Consider the following 20648-nt stretch of genomic DNA (forward strand, 5'->3'; position numbering starts at 1 on the left):
GGTACTCACGTGGCATGTTAGACAGGTCAGTGTGATCATCCTTGAACACAGAACAAGACAAGAGAACATGCAGACATCCGACATGATGCATGACAATATTCACTCCAGGACAAGGCAGTATTTTTTCCCCAGTTTATGTGGGGATTATGGAGCACCAGCCAGGGATGCCCCAAAACCACAGGAGCAGCAGGAGTGTCAGTTAGGAGAAAGTCAATGTTCTCAGTGTGTTGTCCAGACATGAGATTTACTGAGACTGTGGAATGTGTGAAGGAGGGAAATGGCTGACCATTAAGTGCCACCGCAGAGATGGGTTGTGAAAGTTCCACCAAAGGTATCTTAAGTCTTTTAGCAACATTAATGATGGAAAAAAAGCATGAAATGTAATTTGACTGTAAAAAACTATTATTAATTCACGGAAACACACTTAATGTTAAACCAGTGGATTAACATTAATCCATGGCAAAAACAGTAATATACTGTAAAACACTACAGATTTACCAATCAAAACAAGTTTCGGAGCAGATTCTGGGGTAAGGATAGAAGCCGAGAACTCTGGAAGTAGTGCCATGCCTAAGAGAGCTGAGTCAACGTCGGCTGGCTTGACATAAGAGAGGCCAGCGGGCCTGATTACGAGAGCATCCCTTTCCTCCAGCTCAGTCCAGTGGTGTCTGGGAGGTCCACGGGGCAATTGTAGTTGGCCCTGATCCAGAACAGAGAATTAATTGTGGCATCATCCAATGCCATAGTAGTGGCAAGCCCACAGAATTCCCAGGCAGACTCTATGAAGGGAAAATCCCTGTGGGCTAGTGCGGAGAACAGAATGGCTATTTCCATGGCCACGGAGAGAAATAGAAAAAAAAACTTCAAAAATGAAAAAGAAACAAGGTTTGCTACTGTGAGGAGCACGGACCAAGGAGACGCAGAGTCCAATTCAAACATACAGTCTTTAATAACATCCAGGAAGACACAAGTAGGGAGGGATAACATCAAAAGTTCCAGACAAGGGAGGAGAGAATGGGCTAGAATTCAAATAGGGCAGATAACGAGGGGGAGACAGGTGATAACTAAGGATAACTAATAATGAGAAACACCTGGAACTAATATAACTAAATGGAGACAGAAACAGGAAGGACCAAATAAGGACAAACAGAAACTAAACGGGAACATACACATGACAGAAACAAGTTTCCACATGATAAAATAATGGTAACATACAGTAAAAAGAAGAGCTATAAATTATTGGCAGAGAGCTGTAAATTAACAGTACAATGCTGGCAACCAGAGCTGCTAGTAGATGTAACGGAAACAGGTCAATTTAGCTCAAAGGGAATCATTTAATAATTTAAAGGGAATTTGAACAGAATCACTGTTTCACGGCTGATCACTGAGACGCCCTGCGATTCACTGAACAAGCCGTTTAACATCAAATCTGCGCTGGATATTAATATCCAAAGTATAGTGAAAAGACTATCAATTAGCACAGTAACAAGATCGGCAGTTTAAGACATTAACTTGTAAGCACAAAACACAAGATACTTCTCTTTTCAATATGAATAAGGCTTTATTAGACAAATCTAAGACATATAAACTAATCTAACACATAAACGCACTCACACATTCACACAAGTTGCAGGAAGATCGAAAGTTAGGGAAAGATTAGTTTGAGAGAATGTAAATATGGAATCCCAAGTTTACAGCAATACGTTAAATTGCATAGACATGAACAACCATCAATCACGAAATTAGCCCTCGGATTGAGTTCCTCAATGAGGTTAAAATTATATTAGATACACCAGTAAAGGTCACAGTCTGGAGGTTACTTGCGTCTCCTGTGAAAAGTTGTCGCTGATTGGCTGGAAGTTCAGTAGTCCTTGAAGTGACGTCTTGGGAAGGCTGTGGTTGTTGGGCGTTGGATGAAGATGGATTTGTGTGAGCTGGTTGAAGTTGAACGGGCACCCAAGGTCAGGCGTCGGAGGCTTGACGTTACAAAACTTAACTCAGAACACGAAACTCTCAAACAGAAAAGAAAATAAAAAAAGTTTGACGAGACTAAGGTGGTGTTTCTTCTCATCGTGGCTAAGTAGCAGCAGGCAGGCATGCTGGAACCGCGCTCAAAGAACAGTGATGACTAACAGCATGGCTAAAAGCTAAAGCTAGGTAGCAAAGCTACAAGCTAAAAGCTAAAAGAAACACAGCTAGAGACTAAAAGCTGGCATGACTGATAGCAAAAGCAAGGCTAGAACTAAAAGCAAAGATTTTATGGTGTCCTAAGTATTTAAACTGGCCTGTTGGCCACACCTCAAATGTTGTTTTGACCAATCAGATATTGTCTTGGCTCGGGGGTATCATAAATCATATGTTTATCTTACCAAGCATGTGGTCTGAATTTTCCCACTCTTGCAGGGTCTAATTTTGGACATGATTCCTATAACCAGGTTATGATATATTTGACAAATAAATGATTGTCTGAACTAATTCAAGCAAGCAGATTCGATTATATCAATACTAGACATGACTATGTATCCTATAGTTATCAAAAGACATACACAATAAGTGATTATACATGATAGTCGAATGTGTGGGTTACATATAAATGAATGTGGAGTTAAGCGATGGAATGATATTCATTTAGAAGTCATTTTGGAGTTCATTTTGGTCCATATATATATGTACAAAAGACAGTTTCTTTGTCATTCTCTGACATAGGGATGTTCGGTGAAGACCAGATTACAAGTCCCCCCCCCTTAGGAATTTCAGTCTGGTTCTGCTAGGTGGGGGGAAGTCAATGGAAGGGTTCAACTCGATCTCATGGGTTTACATGTGATGTCCAGCGTTGCATTTCCATTACGAACAACACATTTGACACCAAATTTCTCTTCTTCGAATTAAAATTGTAAATAATTGTTCTAGTGGTGTTAATGTTGAAAGCTGTTGTGTTAACAAGTTGGTTGGTCATCTTGCTTGGGTCTTGTGGCACAGAATGTTTTATGACTTCCTGAGGAATTCGGCTCGTGTTCCAAACACAGCTTTGATAGACTCTTTAATTTGTCTGGTTCAACTCATTTCTGTAACATATATTAGTGTTATTTTGTAGAGCAATTTTTTTTTACAGTGAATGTTTGTAAAGAGTGGGGTTGTCTATCTATCCCCGTTTTTTTTCTTTGACTACAAGGAGGCTAGCCAAGATATTACCCCTTGTTAACAGCAAGTATACTTTAGGAGACTTTTAAAAATAGTATGGGGCACATAAATATCTTATGTTTATTTGAACTGTACGGTCTTTAATTGAAAACTGACCAATTACATATTGTCAATAATCGTTTCAGTTTGCGTCTGTCTCTTATAAGAAGGTAACACAGAGTTTCCATGTGTTATCTGTAAGTGAAGCAAATGCAGCACAAACCACAAACACCTACAGCTGAAGAACACCACAACTGGCACATTAGTTTGCTCATCATGGGAAATCTATTCAGAATGTTAAAGTTTCTCTGTTGCCCTGTTGGGTGAGAATGACATAATTGCACAATTATTAAGGCCTATACATCTGAGTATGTATTTACTAACCCTTCAGCACCATTCACCAAAATATTATTTGGTCAATTTCATTATGCAGTAAACATTTGGAAAGTATGAATTATATATATATATATATATATATATATATATATATATATATATATATATATATATATATATATATATATATATATATATATATAATTTGCATGACAATTCCCCCAGACCCAGTTTCATCAGTCATATCAAAACAGTAACTAAATCAGCATACTATCATCCCAAAAACATTGCAAGATTTAGATGTTTTGTTTCCAGTCAAGACTTAGAGAAACTTGTTCATGCCTTTACCATCAGCATGGTGGACTTACTTCCACACAGACTGCTCATCCAGAATGCTGCTACAAGGATTCTGACTAGAACCCGAAAATCTGAGCATATCACACCAGTCCTCAGGTCCTTACACTGGCTTCTAATGTTGTATTTAGGATTATTTTAAAGTAACCTACTTTTACTCGTTTAAAAATTACTCAATGGCCCTATATATACATCTGAATATAAACCTAACAGACCACTCAGATCATTAGGATCGAGAAATACCAAGAGTTCACACAAAATAAGGGGATTGTGATTTTAGCTGCCATGCCCCCTGCAGATGGAATCAGCTTCCAGAAGAGATCAGATGTGCTAAAACATTAGCCACTTTTAAATCCTGACTCAAAATAATCTGTTTAGCTGTGAATTCATTGAATGAGAAGTGTGCTATGTCCGAACTGATTGCACTGTATTTTATGTATATTTTTTTTTAGTTTTTTAACAGTTTCAAATTAATTTTAAATCCATTTTTTTGTTTGTTTTTTAAACATTTTTAAATTCACTGTTTTATTGTTATGATTATTTTACTTTGTTTTATGTAAAGCACTTTTGATTACCATTATGTACGAAATGTGCTTTATAAATAAACTTGCCTTGCTTTGAGACACCAACTTTATGTAGAGGGGTAACCTGTTGACAGCCAGTAGCCATAGTGTTCTTCTGGTGCCTTGATACTTCACAATATGTGACTGACTGCGCAGGTGAAAGTGGTCTGAAACACAGATGCACTTATGGATACAGGATAAGATTGGAACGACAAGTAAACAAACCATGAAAACCCACAGCTTCTGTGCCACAGATCAATTACAAACTGGATAGTGTATACTTGACAGTCACAACCACCACAATTGTCATGTTATTTGGAGAGAGAGAAAAAAGATAAAGCAGACATCCAGAGGTTGCAAACAAGGAAACAGTGGGGGAGAAATGCCTGCAATTATTTATGCCATATTTACTTAAAATTATTAGAATCACAATTAGTGTCATGCTAAGTATTAGACACAATAATAGGTATACGTTTATTAAACACACAATGGGAACACAATTCAAAAGCAGGCTGGAGAGCAGGAGAAATGACTGCAGATAATGTTGAAGGCTGCAACTGGATGTTTCTTACAGGATTAGACACTCAGACAAGCAGGCAGATGATAGGAAAAGATGCCTTAGATAGTAAAGATATGATTTTGACAATATGGGTGACTAGGATATAATGAGGTTCACTAAGGCTTAAAGTAGGTTACTCTGAGGTAAATTTCCATGTAGGTGAGAATATGCTCTCTTGATGAAGTCAGACAACTACTGAAGAAGTGTGTGTGTGTGCTTTATAGTGTGATTAATAAACCAGAAACCGTAAGGGCTGAGTGAGAGAGGGTCAGCCTGGGGTGATTTTGACAATAGAGCTCGTGCATTTTCATGTTGTTAAAACCAGAAGTAACTACTTGGAATTTGAAAGTGGGTCAACCACAAACCTCCTTAAAAAACACCCAACAACAAAAACTAGTTGTGTGTCATGAGAAAAGCATTTACTGTATTTATCAGCACCACTGCCCAACAGAGAAATTGTACTTCACCGGTAAGTTATATCTCTTATTTAAAATTGTTTATTTTAAATCATGTTAAATTGTGTATTGTGTATATGAATATGCATTTACCATAATATTTAAGAGGAATGTTTACCATAAGATTTAAAACCATATATTAATTAGTTTTTTCTTTTCTTATTCCGTTTACAGATTAAATCCAATATGGAATTGTCAGGTGAGTCTGTAAAGTGTGGTCTATCCCCATTTTGTTTCTTTGACTACAATAGGATAGCCAAGATATGACCCCTTGTGAAAAAAGTACACTTTAATTGCATATTATATACAGTTCAATTAAAATGTTTTACAGTTGAAATGTATAAGAAATGCATTGTTAAACTTAATAGCACTTTGTTTTGACCCACTGAAGCAGGCTTACTTAAAATACTTTAATGTCATTTTACTGAAACTTGTATGAGTTGTATTTAATAAATACAGTATATTTGTAATTACATTTGAAATCTTGCAATTTAAAATAACTTTAAATAAAAAAATCAAATAACACAGTTTAAATTATAATGAAGTACTTTACATTTGCTTTAATATGTTAGTCAACGCATTAAAATAAGTGAACTTTCAATGATTACAAAAGAATAATAAAATAGTGATATAAATGTATTTATTTATTTTGTAAACTATGGATTTCAGCGTATTACAATTTGTTGAACGATGCTGCAATACATACACATGCTATGTCTGTTTATCCTTCACTAGAGGACACGGCAATGATTCCTTCACCAGACCCATACCACTGTCCTTCTCATCTGGAGACCTTGACCATGGTGAGATAGGACTGGAGATGGAGATGCTTCTTAAAAATAATAAGATTGTTTATCATTATGAATGTATACTACTCTAACATATGAAAATAACAGGCTCTTTGCATTTGTCTGTTTATTTTAGATGGATCAATTGGTTGTCTACAAAGAACAAACTACAGAAGAAACTCTTGCAGAGGGTTTGTTTATTAGCATTTATCAAAATCATAACAAAATCAAATAAGCAACACTCTTATCTCCTACCTTTTCTTTTCTTAAAGTTTGCTGTGGAATAAAGCCTGTCAGCAGATATTCTGTGAAGGATAGCATGGGGAACAAGGTCTTCAGTATTGTTGAGGACAGCGAGTCTTGTGAAAGGCAATGCTATGGTGCTGGACATCCTTTCAAAATGAATGTTACTGACCACTCAAATCAAGAGGTCATCAGAATGGTGCACCCATCTGTTTGTACCTCCTGCAGCAGCCATGAGGTATGTATGTTATCTTTGTCTTGTTTAGACCTTCATTATGTTTATATACTGTATATAAGCCATTGTGTTGTCTTTATATTTTAGCTAGAGGTCCAGTCTCCACCGGGCACTACCATTGGACACGTTCGACAAAACTGGCATGTTTGCCTACCTAAATTCACTCTTGAGAATGAACGGGGTGAACCAGTAATTAAGATTGTGGGACCATGTGTAGGTTGTACCTGCTGCACAGATGAGAACTTTGAGGTGAAGCACATACACTTAGACACAAGTTTCAATTTCCCATTGACTTTCATTGTTTTAAAATTAAACCAAGATATTTTCTATCATGGACCCTTAAACATCTCCTTCACATAATCATTCTAGTCAATGCTTGAAGTAGGGTTAATATAATACAACATAATATAATATAACATACTTTATAACATAATCACATTGTAGTAAATAAAAAGAGTAGCTCCATAACAGATTAGTCAGTTTATTTAAATTTAAATGTCACCAAAATTTACAGCTGTCTTCTCTTCTCATCTTAAAGTATTAGTTCACCCAAAAATTTAAATTAGCCCATAAATTACTCACTTTCAAATCATCTTAGTTGTATTTGACGTCTTTCAGACGAATCCAGTCGGAGTTATATAAAAAAAATGTCTTTGATCTTTCAAGCTGTTTAATGCCACTTAGCAGGTGTTGTATGCATCAGTCCAAAAGAAGTGAAATAAAAAGCACCCATCCATAAAGAAAGTGTCTCGCATGGATCCGGGGGGTGAACACAGGCCTCCTGTAGCGAATTAGTGCAGTTTTGTATGAAAAATATCCATATTCAAAACATTATATATATATATATATATATATTAGTGGTGGGCATAGATAAATTTTTTTAATCTAGATTATCTCACTGTGATCTTGAAATTAATCTACGCCTTTCTCTGTGTGAGCCCGGAACACCAGAACACTGCGAGTACTGAATTGGGCTCTTTTACATCTTTTTGTTTGTTCAAACTGCGATATGTATTTGTTCGTTCAGGTGCAGGAGGGACTTCGGGCAGAACTTCGCAGAAGAGAGCTCTGTTCAGTGTCGCTGTCCGTGATACACGGCTCTCTCTCTCATGCGCATCGAACAAAGCGCGAGTAACCGGCTACTCTGTTCAGCTTTCCCGCGTCTTGTGTTTGGAGTCTTTAATCGACAAGCGGTACGGCTTAAAAATTACTTAAGGGGGAGTAATGTATGGGCTAATTTTAAGTTTTAGATGAACTAACCCTTTAAGTTACTCACTCGTAGTGAGCACGAATTAAAAAAAAAGATCCCCACAATGAAGGCAAAAAACATGATACGAAAATGTGTTTCATTGATTTGTTTTGTTCCTTTTCAAGGGAACTTCGAATTGTGTACTCTAGGGGTGGCTATGGGGAACACCTCGTCGTGATCAGTGTCTGAAGCATACATTGAACAACACGTTGGCCGACGACAGCCCATGATGCCACTATATGTGTGACTATAGTATAAATGACCCCTAGAGGACGCAGTTTGAAGTTCCTTTGAAAGGAAATGTCTCAGGTTACTTGTGTAACTATGGTTCCTGCCATGCTTCGGACACAAGCTTCATACAAAGAAGTGGATGACATGTTCTCCCGGCACCTATTTATACTATAGCCGCAATGGGGGTGACAACATGTGCTGTCGCCGGACATGTTGGTGTTTTTCAATGTATACTTCAGACACGGGTTGCAATGACGTGTTCTCCATAGCAACCCCTAGAGGATGCAGTGTCTCATTCCCTACAGAGGGAACCATGGTTACATAAGTAACCTGAGATGTTTTTTTTCTTTTCATAGCTTTTATGGTCTTGTTGCTCATTTAAATTGTATAATATAATTAAAATGTATTATTTATTATTATAATATATTATTATTAATTATTATAATTTTATGATATTGTATTTTATTAAATATCAACATCCATATAGATAAACCTCTGTATGCTGATTTCCACACTCGCCTCTTTTGATCTCAATCGAGTGTCAACTACTGCTACTCACAAATCAGGCAACCTACTGGACCTTACTTATATACGACACTGCTCTACTGATCATGTACTGGTTACTTCACTGCACATGTCGGATCACTTCCTCCTCACTCTTAACTTCAATATGGTCCCTGACACATCACTTACCCCTCCAAATGTCATCTTTTCGACGTAACCTATGCTCACTCTTACCCACCCAGCTATCTGAAATGGTTTCATCTTCACTTCCTTCCCCTAAACTGTTAGCATCATTTGATGCTAACATACTACTGATACTTTCTGCTCCACTCTTACATCTTGTTTAGACACTGTTTGCCCCTTGTCTTCCTCCTTCCCCTCCTGCTTCATCTCTAATAGCTGATAACTTTGCCATGTTTTTCATTAATAAAATTAAAAACAACACGGACAGCGACACTAAACCAAGCTCTCTTCTGCGAAGTTCTCCTCGAAGTCCCTCCTGCACCTGAACGAACAAATACAAATCACAGTTTGAACAAACAAAAAGATTTGAAAGAGCCCAATTCATGTGTATTATATTGGATGCGTTCATCGTCTCTTAAAGTGAAAAATGAAAATCACTCACTGCTCTTGACTGAATTACTTTGTAGTTTTAACAGTCAAACCAAAAATTATTCACACACCAGATATAATTTTTGATATATATATAACAAAACTTTAATAATGTGAGAAATGTTGAAGGTTTCTGAATAAATGTAGGTTTGATTGTATATTTCATTTTTACATTGAAGACTATCCAGTGCTATTTTACATTTAATTATTTGGTTTCTGTACCTTGACACCTACAAACTTGAAAAAAAATTAAACATTGTGTAAATAGCACAAATAAATAAAAATAAATAAATGAACATACAAATTAAACAATTTCATACAGGGCCCACTGATACAACCTTCTCCGGGTCCCCGCTGACCCCAGCTATGGCCCTGCTCATGCCTGTTTCACACATACTCCGCCTGCAGTGCGTATGCAGCCCGTGTTCATTACGTATGTGGTGCAGCACGGACTGTATGTGCTTTCACACAGAACGTGTTTGCAGTTCGTTACTCGGTACATAAACGATCGCTGCTGGAACGCAACTGGAATCCGTTAACATGGAGCTCGTGCGTAAAAAAAGATGTAACACATACGCACTGCAGATGGAGTATGTGTGAAACAGGTATAAGGTTGTTTGCAGCTTGTGCAATGTGGAATCAGTTTTCAGTTTTTTCAAGCTCTTTGTGATGCATTTTGGAAACAGGAGATGAGCCCCTTTTCTAATGCACAATCTAGCTCGATAAACCCCTTCTCAAAGACTTACTGTTTGTCAATTTTATTTGGGTAACACACATATTCTGAATTCCTTCGGCAGAATTTGAATGAGCCATTTTAATCTAGATTAATCTAGATTAATTTCAAGATTACAGTGAGATTAATCTAGATTTTAAAAAATAATCTATGCCCACCACTAATATATATATAAGATCTCTAACACTAGCTTGTTTTGTTATTTTTCTATCCTGTTTTCTTTCTTTTTTATTTATTATATTATTTAAAAGCCCTTGCTACATGTACTGTGTTAAGCTAACTGAGACTTGCTATAGCACTTATATATCATTGCTCTTTTTGTTGTTTTTGATTGCTTCCACTGTCCTCATTTGTAAGTTGCTTTGGATAAAAGTGTCTGCTAAATGAATAAATGTAAATGTAAATGTAAAAGGTACTACATTAATAGGGAGTATGTTGTACGTAAGGAATAGCTAGTAACTAGGCTTGGGCGGTATCCAAATTTTGATACCGTCAAACCTCCTCCCTATTTTACCTCGGTATACGGTATTACCGTGAATAATTAAAAAAATATGACGTAAGGCTGAGACAGCATCACCAAACTGTTGGATTGTGCCTAAACCATTCAGAAACTGAATACCATACACTAATACTGAAACAATAACAGAATGACATGCACAACAATATTAACAACTTTTATTAGCAACAAATAGCAATAGTCAAACATAATTAAATTAACATAAACATACAGAACAGTTTTTGCGCAGAGATGCGCACACAAATCAATAAAATCACTTGGGGTGTGCACAGATATTATTATTATAATATTCGTTCGGCTCTTAATTATTCGATAAATAAAAATTATATTCGAATTTCGATATATTTTTGCTTGCCAAAAGAAAAAAGGGAAAAAGTCCACAATAAAAACTAATTCGGTGACTTTCTGTGATTCTCCGCGGCATATTTAAAGATTAATGAAAGCAAAAAAATAATTAATGAATGAATAAGAACTGCGGTCTTCTACAGTACTTCAAATATGCCGTGGAGAATCACAGATACCGCGTTCAAGAACATTGTTCCGGCGTCTCTCAAGCAACGAATAAACACCGCTAACTTGGAGAATGCAGTGAAAACTCCTCTTCTCGCATCTGCCCTAGACAAAAAAAACCTTTTTGGAACATTATCAGAACATTTTCCTTGATGTAAGTGGTGCGTCACCAACGATGAAGAGGATGCAATGCCCACTCATTGGAAAATATCTTCTTCTCCAGTTCTTCAGCGATGATTACAGAGAGTCCAGCCAAGACGAGTGGGAACAGTTCTTGCTGGAGCCATGTATTCCACCAGATGAGGATCCCATTCAGTGGTGAAAAGAAAACACGAAGCGCTTCACAAAACTTATTCACTTAGCACACCGTTATTTGTGAGTCCCGCCAACGTCTGTGCCGTCAGAGCGCGTTTTCTCCGCGGCCGGCCTTATTTTTAACAGACTAAGGAGCTGACTTTCCCCCGATCATGTTTGCATGCCCTTGTTTCTTAACAAGAACATGTAAAACAATAGAAATAAAAGCAAAAAAAATTGCAGACAGTTTCAAAGTTAAGTGTAAGCTACATTCTGTACAATGGCATAATTGCTGCAGGCTGCTTTACGTTTTTTCTTTGTTCATTTTTTTTTTTTTGCTTTTAATCTGTAGGCTACTTTTGTTTGTTTGCGTTGTTAAAGTTTTTCAGCTACAAAACACGATGTGTAATGTTCAAGCTGTGTGTAAGCTTGTTCCAAAATGACAGAAACAATAAATGTTGCTGAAAAATAACGTCTGTCTCATTAAACTTAATTTAAATAAACGAATATTCGAATATTCGTTTTTTTGTGAGCTCAAAATTATTCGAATGTGATATTTGCGGAAAAACGCCCATCCATAAAAATCACACTGCACGAACAACTTTTAATAACAAAGAGCAGCTTATAAAAAAAGAGCGAATAGACCCACAACACTCAACCAGAGTTGAATTAAAAAAAAAAAAAAAAAAAAATATATATATATATATATATATATATATTAAAAAATATTGAAAAGCAATACGTTTAAATAAAAACAACTTCTTTCCACTCTTCTTTCCAAAATAGTTTTTTAATGAAAACCAAATAAAAATACCCGAATCCATTAAATAAATAAAAAATAAACAGTGCCAATAGGAACGAATGGCAAGTGGCATACAATCTAGTCAAGATTTTTCGCTAGGGCACGCTGTGGACCGACAACTTTACATGCGGTGCTGAAAACCTGCTTCGCTGGTGTGCTTGTGGCACAGACGCACAGGTACTTTCGTGCAACTCGCGACATCTGGGGAAAACACCAGTCACAATTTTCCATGAATGAAGTGGGTCCTCGTCTCCTTGACTAACTGGCTCTAAACAGTAGGCTGTTATTTCAGCTCCGATTCGGTCCTCTACGTTGCCGATGCCGACAGGACCTGCCATTGCATCGGCTTTTTTTTTTTTTTTGCAGCATATTCCCAGAGTCATCTTTTTTCGTGAGGGCACAATTTGCAAATAACCTCGTCCTTATTTACCACCTCTCCCTTCTCGTTCGGTCGAAACCCGAAATACTGGCAAACTGCAGAATTTATGTTCTTTTTTTTTGAGACCAGATCACTCGGTGCGCAACTCGCCATCTTTTCCCCTCCTCTCTCTTTCTCCTTGTCTTTTTTAGGCATTAAATAAATTATATTTAATATTTAATCCTTGTGTCCTATTTAAGTGCATTGTTTTTTTATTTTATTTTATTTTATTAACGGTATGACGGTATTGGAACTGATACCGTTGCTATTTTTAGATCCCGCGGTATACCATATTACCGTATTACCGCCCAAGCCTACTAGTAACCAACTGTGCTTTAATGCTTAATGTGGTAATGTGTGTTGTTATTGTCTTATACTGTGACTACAGCTGGTGTCTTTGAATGAAGCAGCGATAGACAGATCATTTGGCAAAATAACCAAACCATTCTCAAGCAGGGGATCAAATGCAGCTTTTGTGATCAGCTTTCCAAGCAACATAGATGTCAAAAAGAAAGCTACTGCACTGGGAGCCTGCATACTTATTGTAAGTATTGTTAAACTTATTTTTGTACCGTATTTTTTTAAGAGTTGTAATTTACGAAATGTATACATTTTTTAAATTATAACTATTCATTTGTTATTATTTATTATTTTTAATTATAGTATAACTTAATTCATTTTCAGGACTCCATGTATTACACATAACAAAGGGCAACCCTCTTGTGTGTCTGCATATCAGTGGCATTTGGCTATTGGAAAATAAGATATAGGTAGTGTTGCAGAGGGACTATTTGCGGTGTAGGCCGGGGTGAAACCCGGAATGTTTGTATGTTATCCCCCCCCCCCGGTCCTAGTTAAGCTGTTGCACACCGGATGTTTTGAATGTGTTGTTACCGTTTTGCAAGCCAGTTTCTGTATTTGCTGCTGAGTTTAGTAAAGATGATAAACAGCAATGTCTGCGTGCATCTTTAAATACTCGGGTTATCACACTGGCGACGAGGATTAAAACCGTTAACCAAGCCAATGTTCCAGTAAGTCAGCCGGTTCGGCAGCAAAGAAGTTGGCAAATAATTAAACAAAAACTATGGCTGCTACTGTCGGCTCGCTCAGTGAGTTCTCCGAGAAGGATGGTGACTGGGTGGAATATGTCGAGAGACTGGAGCACTTTTTCCTGGCTAATGACATTGTGGATGAGGAGAAACAACGATCAATCCTCCTGAGTTTGTGCGGGGCTAAAACGTACAGATTGATCCGAAATCTTGCAACGCCGCAGAAACCGGGAGAGATCGGGTTCAAAGAAATTGTGGAGATGGTGCAAAATCACCTCAATCCCAAGCCCTCGGTGATTGTGCAGCGCTTCAAGTTTCACACGCATTCACGCAAGTCAGGAGTGACAGTGGCGGAGTTTGTAGCGGAACTGAGGCAGCTTTCCGAGCACTGTGAGTTCAGGGCAGTGCCGGAGGACATGTTGCGGGACAGGTTAGTCTGTGGAATTAACGATGACGTCATACACCGCCGCTTATTGGGTGAAGCCACACTGACTTTCAAAAAGGCTTTGGACATTGCCCTAGCCATGGAGACGGCGGCAAACAACACGATGGACATAAAAAATGCAGGGGGAGGGACGCTATCAGATACTGCCCATTTTGTAGCAAAAGAAAGCAAAAGTAGTTCAGGAAGACCCACAGAGTGTTATCGTTGTGGGGGTCCGCATTTTGCGAATGACTGTGGCTTTAAAGACGCTGTTTGCCATAATTGCCAGAAAAGGGGGCATATTGCAAAAAAGTGCAGGGGTGCTAAACATAAACAGACAAAAGGATGGGGAAAAGCACCTAAGCCCAACACACATCACCTGCAGAGTGAGGATTTTGAGGAGCAGTGCTCATTCAACATGTTTAATATCCGTGGCCAGCCCCAGCTCAGCCCATATATGCAACAATTAAGGTGAATGGCAAAGAGCTGAACATGGAAGTGGACACTGGGGCCTCAGCTTCAGTAATCAGTCAAACCACATTCAACAGGTTGTGGAGCTCAGGGGGTGCACCTGCAATGGAAGAGACAAGTATTAGGCTCAGAACGTACACGGGTGAGTGCATTCCACTCGTGGGGGCTATCAAGGTGGACATTGTATATCAAGAACAGCAGGCCGCGGTGACACTGCTTGTGGTCGAGGGGGAGGGACCGAGCTTGTTGGGGCGGGATCTCCTCCAGAAAATTCACCTGAATTGGGGACAGATCTGGGGTGAAATCAAACATACCACTGTGGTACAGGACATCATAGGGAAATATGCTGATGTCTTTAAAGAGGAATTGGGTACCCTCCGAGGGACCACAGTTAAACTGTGTGTGGACCCCAAAGCACAACCGCGTTTCTTCAAACCACGAACAGTACCATATGCCATGAAAGCTAAGGTTGAGGCGGAGTTGGAAAGGCTACAAAGGGCAGGGGTGATTGAGCCTGTGGAGTTTTCTGACTGGGCAGCCCCAATAGTGCCAGTGGTGAAGGAGGACGGGGAAGTGCGCATATGTGGGGATTACAAAATGACCATTAATCAGGCCTCACAGCTCGACACCTACCCCCTACCGCGAGTGGAGGACCTATTTGCTACACTAGCAGGTGGAAAAACATTCACTAAACTAGACATGTGTCACGCATATCAGCAACTTTTGCTAGATGAAGACTCTAAGCAATATGTGACTATAAACACTCACAAGGGGCTATTCAAGTATAACCGCCTGGTGTTTGGAGTTGCCTCAAGCCCGGCTATTTTCCAACGCACCATGGACAATCTGTTTCAGAACATTCCCCAGGTTGCCGTCTACCTGGATGACATTCTCGTCACAGGTAAAACAGAAGAGGAACACTTGCAAAACCTTGACCTGGTGTTAAAGAGAATGTCTGAGGCTGGGCTGCGTCTGAAATGCAGTAAGTGTGTTTTTCAAGCTCCAAGTGTCACATATCTGGGCCATCGGATTTCAGCTCAGGGCTTGTCTCCAGTCGAAGACAAAGTGAGAGCAATTAAGGAAGCCCCAACACCAAAGGACATTGCAGAGCTTAGGTCGTTTCTGGGTCTAGTGAACTATTATGGGAAGTTTTTACCAGACCTCTCGACCGTACTGGCCCCACTCTACCAGCTGCTACACAAAGGCTGTGTGTGGAGATGGCAGCAGGATCAGGACAACGCTTTCCAGCACGTAAAGGGACTGTTACACTCAACACGACTGCTGGTACATTTTGACCCAGACAAGGAGGTCATTCTATCGTGTGATGCCTCCCCGTATGGACTGGGGGCAGTTCTTTCGCACCGCATGGAGGATGGAAGTGAAAAGCCAATCAGCTATGTGTCACGTACTCTTACTGCAGCAGAAAAGGGGTACTCGCAATTAGAGAAGGAGGGCCTGGCGGTTGTTTTTGCAGTAAAGCGTTTCCACCACTACCTGTTTGGTCGCCCTTTTACCATCTTCACAGACCATAAGCCTCTAATGGGTCTGTTCAGTGAGACAAAGGGCATTCCACCCATGGCCTAAGCAAGAATACAGCGCTGGGCATTAACCCTGTCAGCATACCAGTACAGCATAGAGTACAAGGCGGGTAGCGACAATGCAAATGCTGATGCTTTTAGCCGTCTGCCTCTCCCAGACACACCACACCACACAGGCTTTCCCCCAGAGACTGTTTTTCTGATGGACAGACTGTCACAGGCTCCAGTGACAGCAAAGCAAATAAAGCTGTGGACTGAAAGAGACCCAGTGTTGTCGCAGGTGAAGAGGTGGGTGATGCAGGGGTGGCCTGCCACTGTGGAACAGGAGGGGTTCAAACCTTACGTCAAGCGCAAACTTGAATTAAGTGTCCTTGATGGCTGTCTCCTCTGGGGTTCCAGAGTGATTGTCCCACCTCCAGGGCGGGCTCAAGTGATGGACGAGCTACATGAGGCCCACCCCGGGGTTTCCCGTATGAAAAGTCTCGCCAGATCATTTGTGTGGTGGCCTGGGATGGACTGTGCTTTAGAAGAAAAGGTGAAGGTATGTTCGCAGTGTCAAAGCAACCTGAAGATGCCAGCGGCAGCGCCACTACACCCATGGCAGTGGCCCGGCCGTCCGTGGTCCAGACTTCACCTGGATTTTGCTGGCCCATTTATGGGTCGGATGTTTTTAGTGCTAGTGGATGCGCACTCCAAGTGGCTCGAGGCACATATCATGTCAAATATTACTGCACTTACTACTACAGACACACTGAGAAGCATTTTCGCAACACATGGGCTGCCAGACACAATTGTGACAGACAACGGGCCCACTTTCACCAGTGAGGTTTTCAAGGAGTTTATGGATAGAAACGGGATTCGTCATGTCTGCACTGCCCCCTATCATCCCGCGTCCAATGGCTTGGCAGAGCGGGCTGTGGAGACTTTCAAAGAGGGGCTGCGGAAGATGTCGGGACAATCGCTGGAAACCAAGCTCGCACGCTTCCTGTTTCAATACAGGATTACTCCACACACAACTACGGGAGTGTCTCCAGCTGAGATGTTGCTGGGGAGGAGACCAAAGTCTCATCTGGACCTCCTCCAGCCAGACATCAGAGCGAGGGTTGCCAGGTATCAGGAGGAGCAAAAAGCAAGGCGGGACCAACATGCCAAAGAGAGACATTTTCACCCAGGGGACAGAGTGTATGTCAAGAACTTTGCCATAGGTTCACCCTGGTTGCCAGGGGTAATCCACCGCCAGACAGGGCCAGTATCTTTTGTTGTGGAATTATGTGATGGTAGGCAGGTGCGCAGGCACCAAGATCACTTGCGGGTCCGCCATGATGGGGGAGGGAAGAGTTCTCACGGTTCTCACGGGGTTTCATGCAAAGTCAGTGGGGGCGGCTCTGCAGAGGCCGTGCCAATAGCTCCAGGGCACGCGGAAATGTCACATGAGGGTGTGTCTGAGCCCTCAGAGGAGGCACCTGATGAATTGTCGGAGCAGGCAGCTACGGCTGACCCTGCTCAGAGCATACCTGGGGGACCAGAGCCTGCCTCCAGTTCTGAGGACACCATTCCTGAGCTTAGGAGATCTAAGAGACAACACAAGCCTCCAAACAGACTGACATGTTGAGCTACAGATACGCAAACATTAAAAATACCATATAAAAGAGTGTTGTTTGTTTAACAAAAATTTGATGTTCATATTGCTACCAATGTTTTTCCTGGTAGAGAGGCACTTATCTTACAGTGTGTGTATTAATGTTTTATGTTTGCACTTTAAGAGGGAGAAGTGTTGCAGAGGGACTATTTGCGGTGTAGGCCGGGGTGAAACCCGGAATGTTTGTATGTTATTTCCCCCCCCGGTCCTAGTTAAGCTGTTGCACACCGGATGTTTTGAATGTGTTGTTACCGTTTTGCAAGCCAGTTTCTGTATTTGCTGCTGAGTTTAGTAAAGACGATAAACAGCAATGTCTGCGTGCATCTTTAAATACTCGGGTTATCACAGGTAGGGCTGTGCCACATCCACCAATTTCAGTAAACATCCCAGTCAGCTAAGAAGAAAAGAGTTAACAGAGGGGAAAAAATAATAATACTAGATTTTGAGAGTCTTGAAGTATATTTGAAATAAAGAATTTTTATCAAGTTCTGGATTAAGTTTGAGGATGATTCTCCATTCATAATTACAGAACACAGCAAAATATATACAAATTTATATGAAAAATAAAAGCATTTTGAAAGTGTCAGAACATATTGATTTGTTTGTTTCTTTGCTTAAAGGGGTGGTTGATTGTGATTTCACTGTTTTTAAGTTAGTGTGTACTGATGCTGTTTGAGCATAAAAAATATATGCAAGTTATGATACTGAAAGTTCAGTTAAACAGAGATATTGTCTTTTAAAATTATGGCAGTTTAATGCCTGCAAATATGCCTCATAGGCACTACAACAAGCTAATTCCTGGGTTGTTGACGTCACAAACCCAAAATTTTACACAAACCCCACCTCCATGAACATGCAAAAGAGGGGTCAAGGCCATGTTGTTGTCATGTCGTCAAAACAAGGGGTGCACGAAAAAATCTATTCATATATGCATTGCGATTCTGTCTTCTAACGATTCTAATGGATTCACAAGTTTCAAATTTAATGATCTATAGCAGTAGTTCTTAATCCTGTTCCTCGCGTTCCCCTGCTCTGCACACGCTCTGCTCTGAATCTCTCACTCATACACACGCTCCAAAAATGAACAGAGTTCCAATTATATACTTATGTGTATAGTCACACAAATATAACATACCATTCTGAAATGTCCTGTAACAAGGTTCTGCGCAATCCTCTTCACTAATATACTCTGGGTCTCATTCGGGCTTAAACTGATAAGCAATATTGAAGACACCATTGTTTACAATACCACCGGAGTGCATTCTGAGCTCAGGGGCATGACATTTCTGAACACGTACTAGACGGTTTAGCGCATCACAACACACTGGGCCAGCTAACCAGTGTTGTGGAAAGTTACTTTTAAAAGTAATGCATTACAAAATTGTGTTGCTCCCCGTAAGAGTCTAGAAAATCGTGTGCTCTTCTCTGTACCTCCTAAAGGATGCAACCACTGTGTCCTGTTCATAAGACATTAGATAGTTTCTATTTCCCGTTTTCCTCTACTAATGTATTTCCACTTCCTATATTAAACATATATAATGTACCCCTAGACAATAAAGCTTTAGAAAGGTTATAGTAGCGAAGACATTAGTTAACCCATTCGGACCCTACGTCAATTATAAAGGACATGACATGTCTGCCCCCCCTCCCCTTTTTTTGGAGCATGTCACCTAGTTTAAAGCCTGCAGTCACATCTTCACCACAGAAAACACACATCTTCTGTGATAAGTGCAAGGTGCACTACTGCTTTATGTCACAGAGAAATTGTTTCAAAGATGCACACATGAAATGACTCTAATGTGACTTGATTTATTCCTAGGTTCATTTTGTTATGAATAAACAAATGTGCAGTCTATAAAGCAAAAACCTTACAATTAAAGTTGAAATGTTATTATGTTCAAGTGTTTGATTAAAAAAAAAGATGCATACAAAATGATTCTAAAATGACCATATTAAGGTTGAAATGTTATACTGAGATGTTATTCAAGTTTTTGACCTTGAGAAGAAGCTTAAAGTATAGACCAACTATTTTTATGTTTATTATTGTATTTCATAATGGTAAATTTTTGTGAAGAACCCCTGTTTTGTCCTGACGTCCATTGAAATGGACAAAAAAAATTACGATTAAAGAGTATTGAAATTTGTAATATTTTTATTCGGTCTCATTATGGAAGCCTCATGAGCTGGGATAATATACTTTTATATTTTTCAGAAACTTGAAACATAATTCAGGTCTGAAGGGGTTAATAAAATTTGATTAAATACATAAATTAAGATCTTATGTAACATTTAATTATTACAGGTTTGTATAACATTCTGAGTTTCCAATTGACTGTAAGCACTTTCTAAAATCTAGTTTTTAATCATTTAGGGGAATACTGAATATCAGTTTGAGGTTTGAGCAGGTGAGATGATTAAATACATGGTCATATTTAGTTTAGAACTAACATCATGTTCACACAGCATACACAACACCTCTGCACTTACTCCCATTTTCTCTCAACATAGCAACACAAGAGCTGTCAGTCAATACATGGAAACAAAGTAACTGGAGTTACTTATTTGAAAAAGTAACTAAAGACTTAAATTTCCTTCTAAATTAAAGAGTAATGAATTACTTTACTAGTTACTTTAAAAAAGTAACTTGCGTCACTTGTCATGCGCTACCCCAAACACTGCATGAAAAATGCATTAACACATGTTAGACTGAACCCCATAAACACAGTCAAGCCTAGACAAATAATAAAAAAAAAAACAGTCAACCACCCCTTGCTGCATAAACTGCACTGACCCTCACACAGACTCCTCCAAAACATGCTTTTTTGGCCATCTATCACCATATGTGTGATCCTGGGCCACAAAACCAGTCATAAGGGTCAATTTTAGTAAGCGCAGCCAATGCCAGGTAAGGCCCCACATGGTTGCCCGCCACGGATTTTTCAGA

At 39.5% G+C, this 20648-nt stretch overlaps 1 protein-coding gene and 1 pseudogene across 1 annotated transcript; both read left to right on the forward strand.

Moving 5' to 3' along the window:
- The first annotated feature begins 5229 nt into the window (after positions 1-5229).
- LOC113046430 (phospholipid scramblase 2) lies at positions 5230-13357 on the forward strand. The gene is made up of 8 exons (XM_026207285.1): positions 5230-5461; positions 5622-5646; positions 6183-6250; positions 6372-6426; positions 6508-6716; positions 6801-6962; positions 12972-13127; positions 13268-13357. The coding sequence occupies exons 1-8, from the start codon at positions 5399-5401 to the stop codon at positions 13286-13288; spliced, it is 759 nt and encodes a 252-aa protein (XP_026063070.1). The 5' UTR covers positions 5230-5398; the 3' UTR covers positions 13289-13357.
- Positions 13358-13667: 310 nt separating this feature from the next.
- LOC113046467 (uncharacterized protein K02A2.6-like) lies at positions 13668-17900 on the forward strand (annotated as a pseudogene).
- Positions 17901-20648: the final 2748 nt, after the last annotated feature.

This window comes from Carassius auratus, chromosome 27 (assembly GCF_003368295.1).
Source record: "Carassius auratus strain Wakin chromosome 27, ASM336829v1, whole genome shotgun sequence".
Classification (NCBI taxonomy): Eukaryota; Metazoa; Chordata; class Actinopteri; order Cypriniformes; family Cyprinidae; genus Carassius; species Carassius auratus.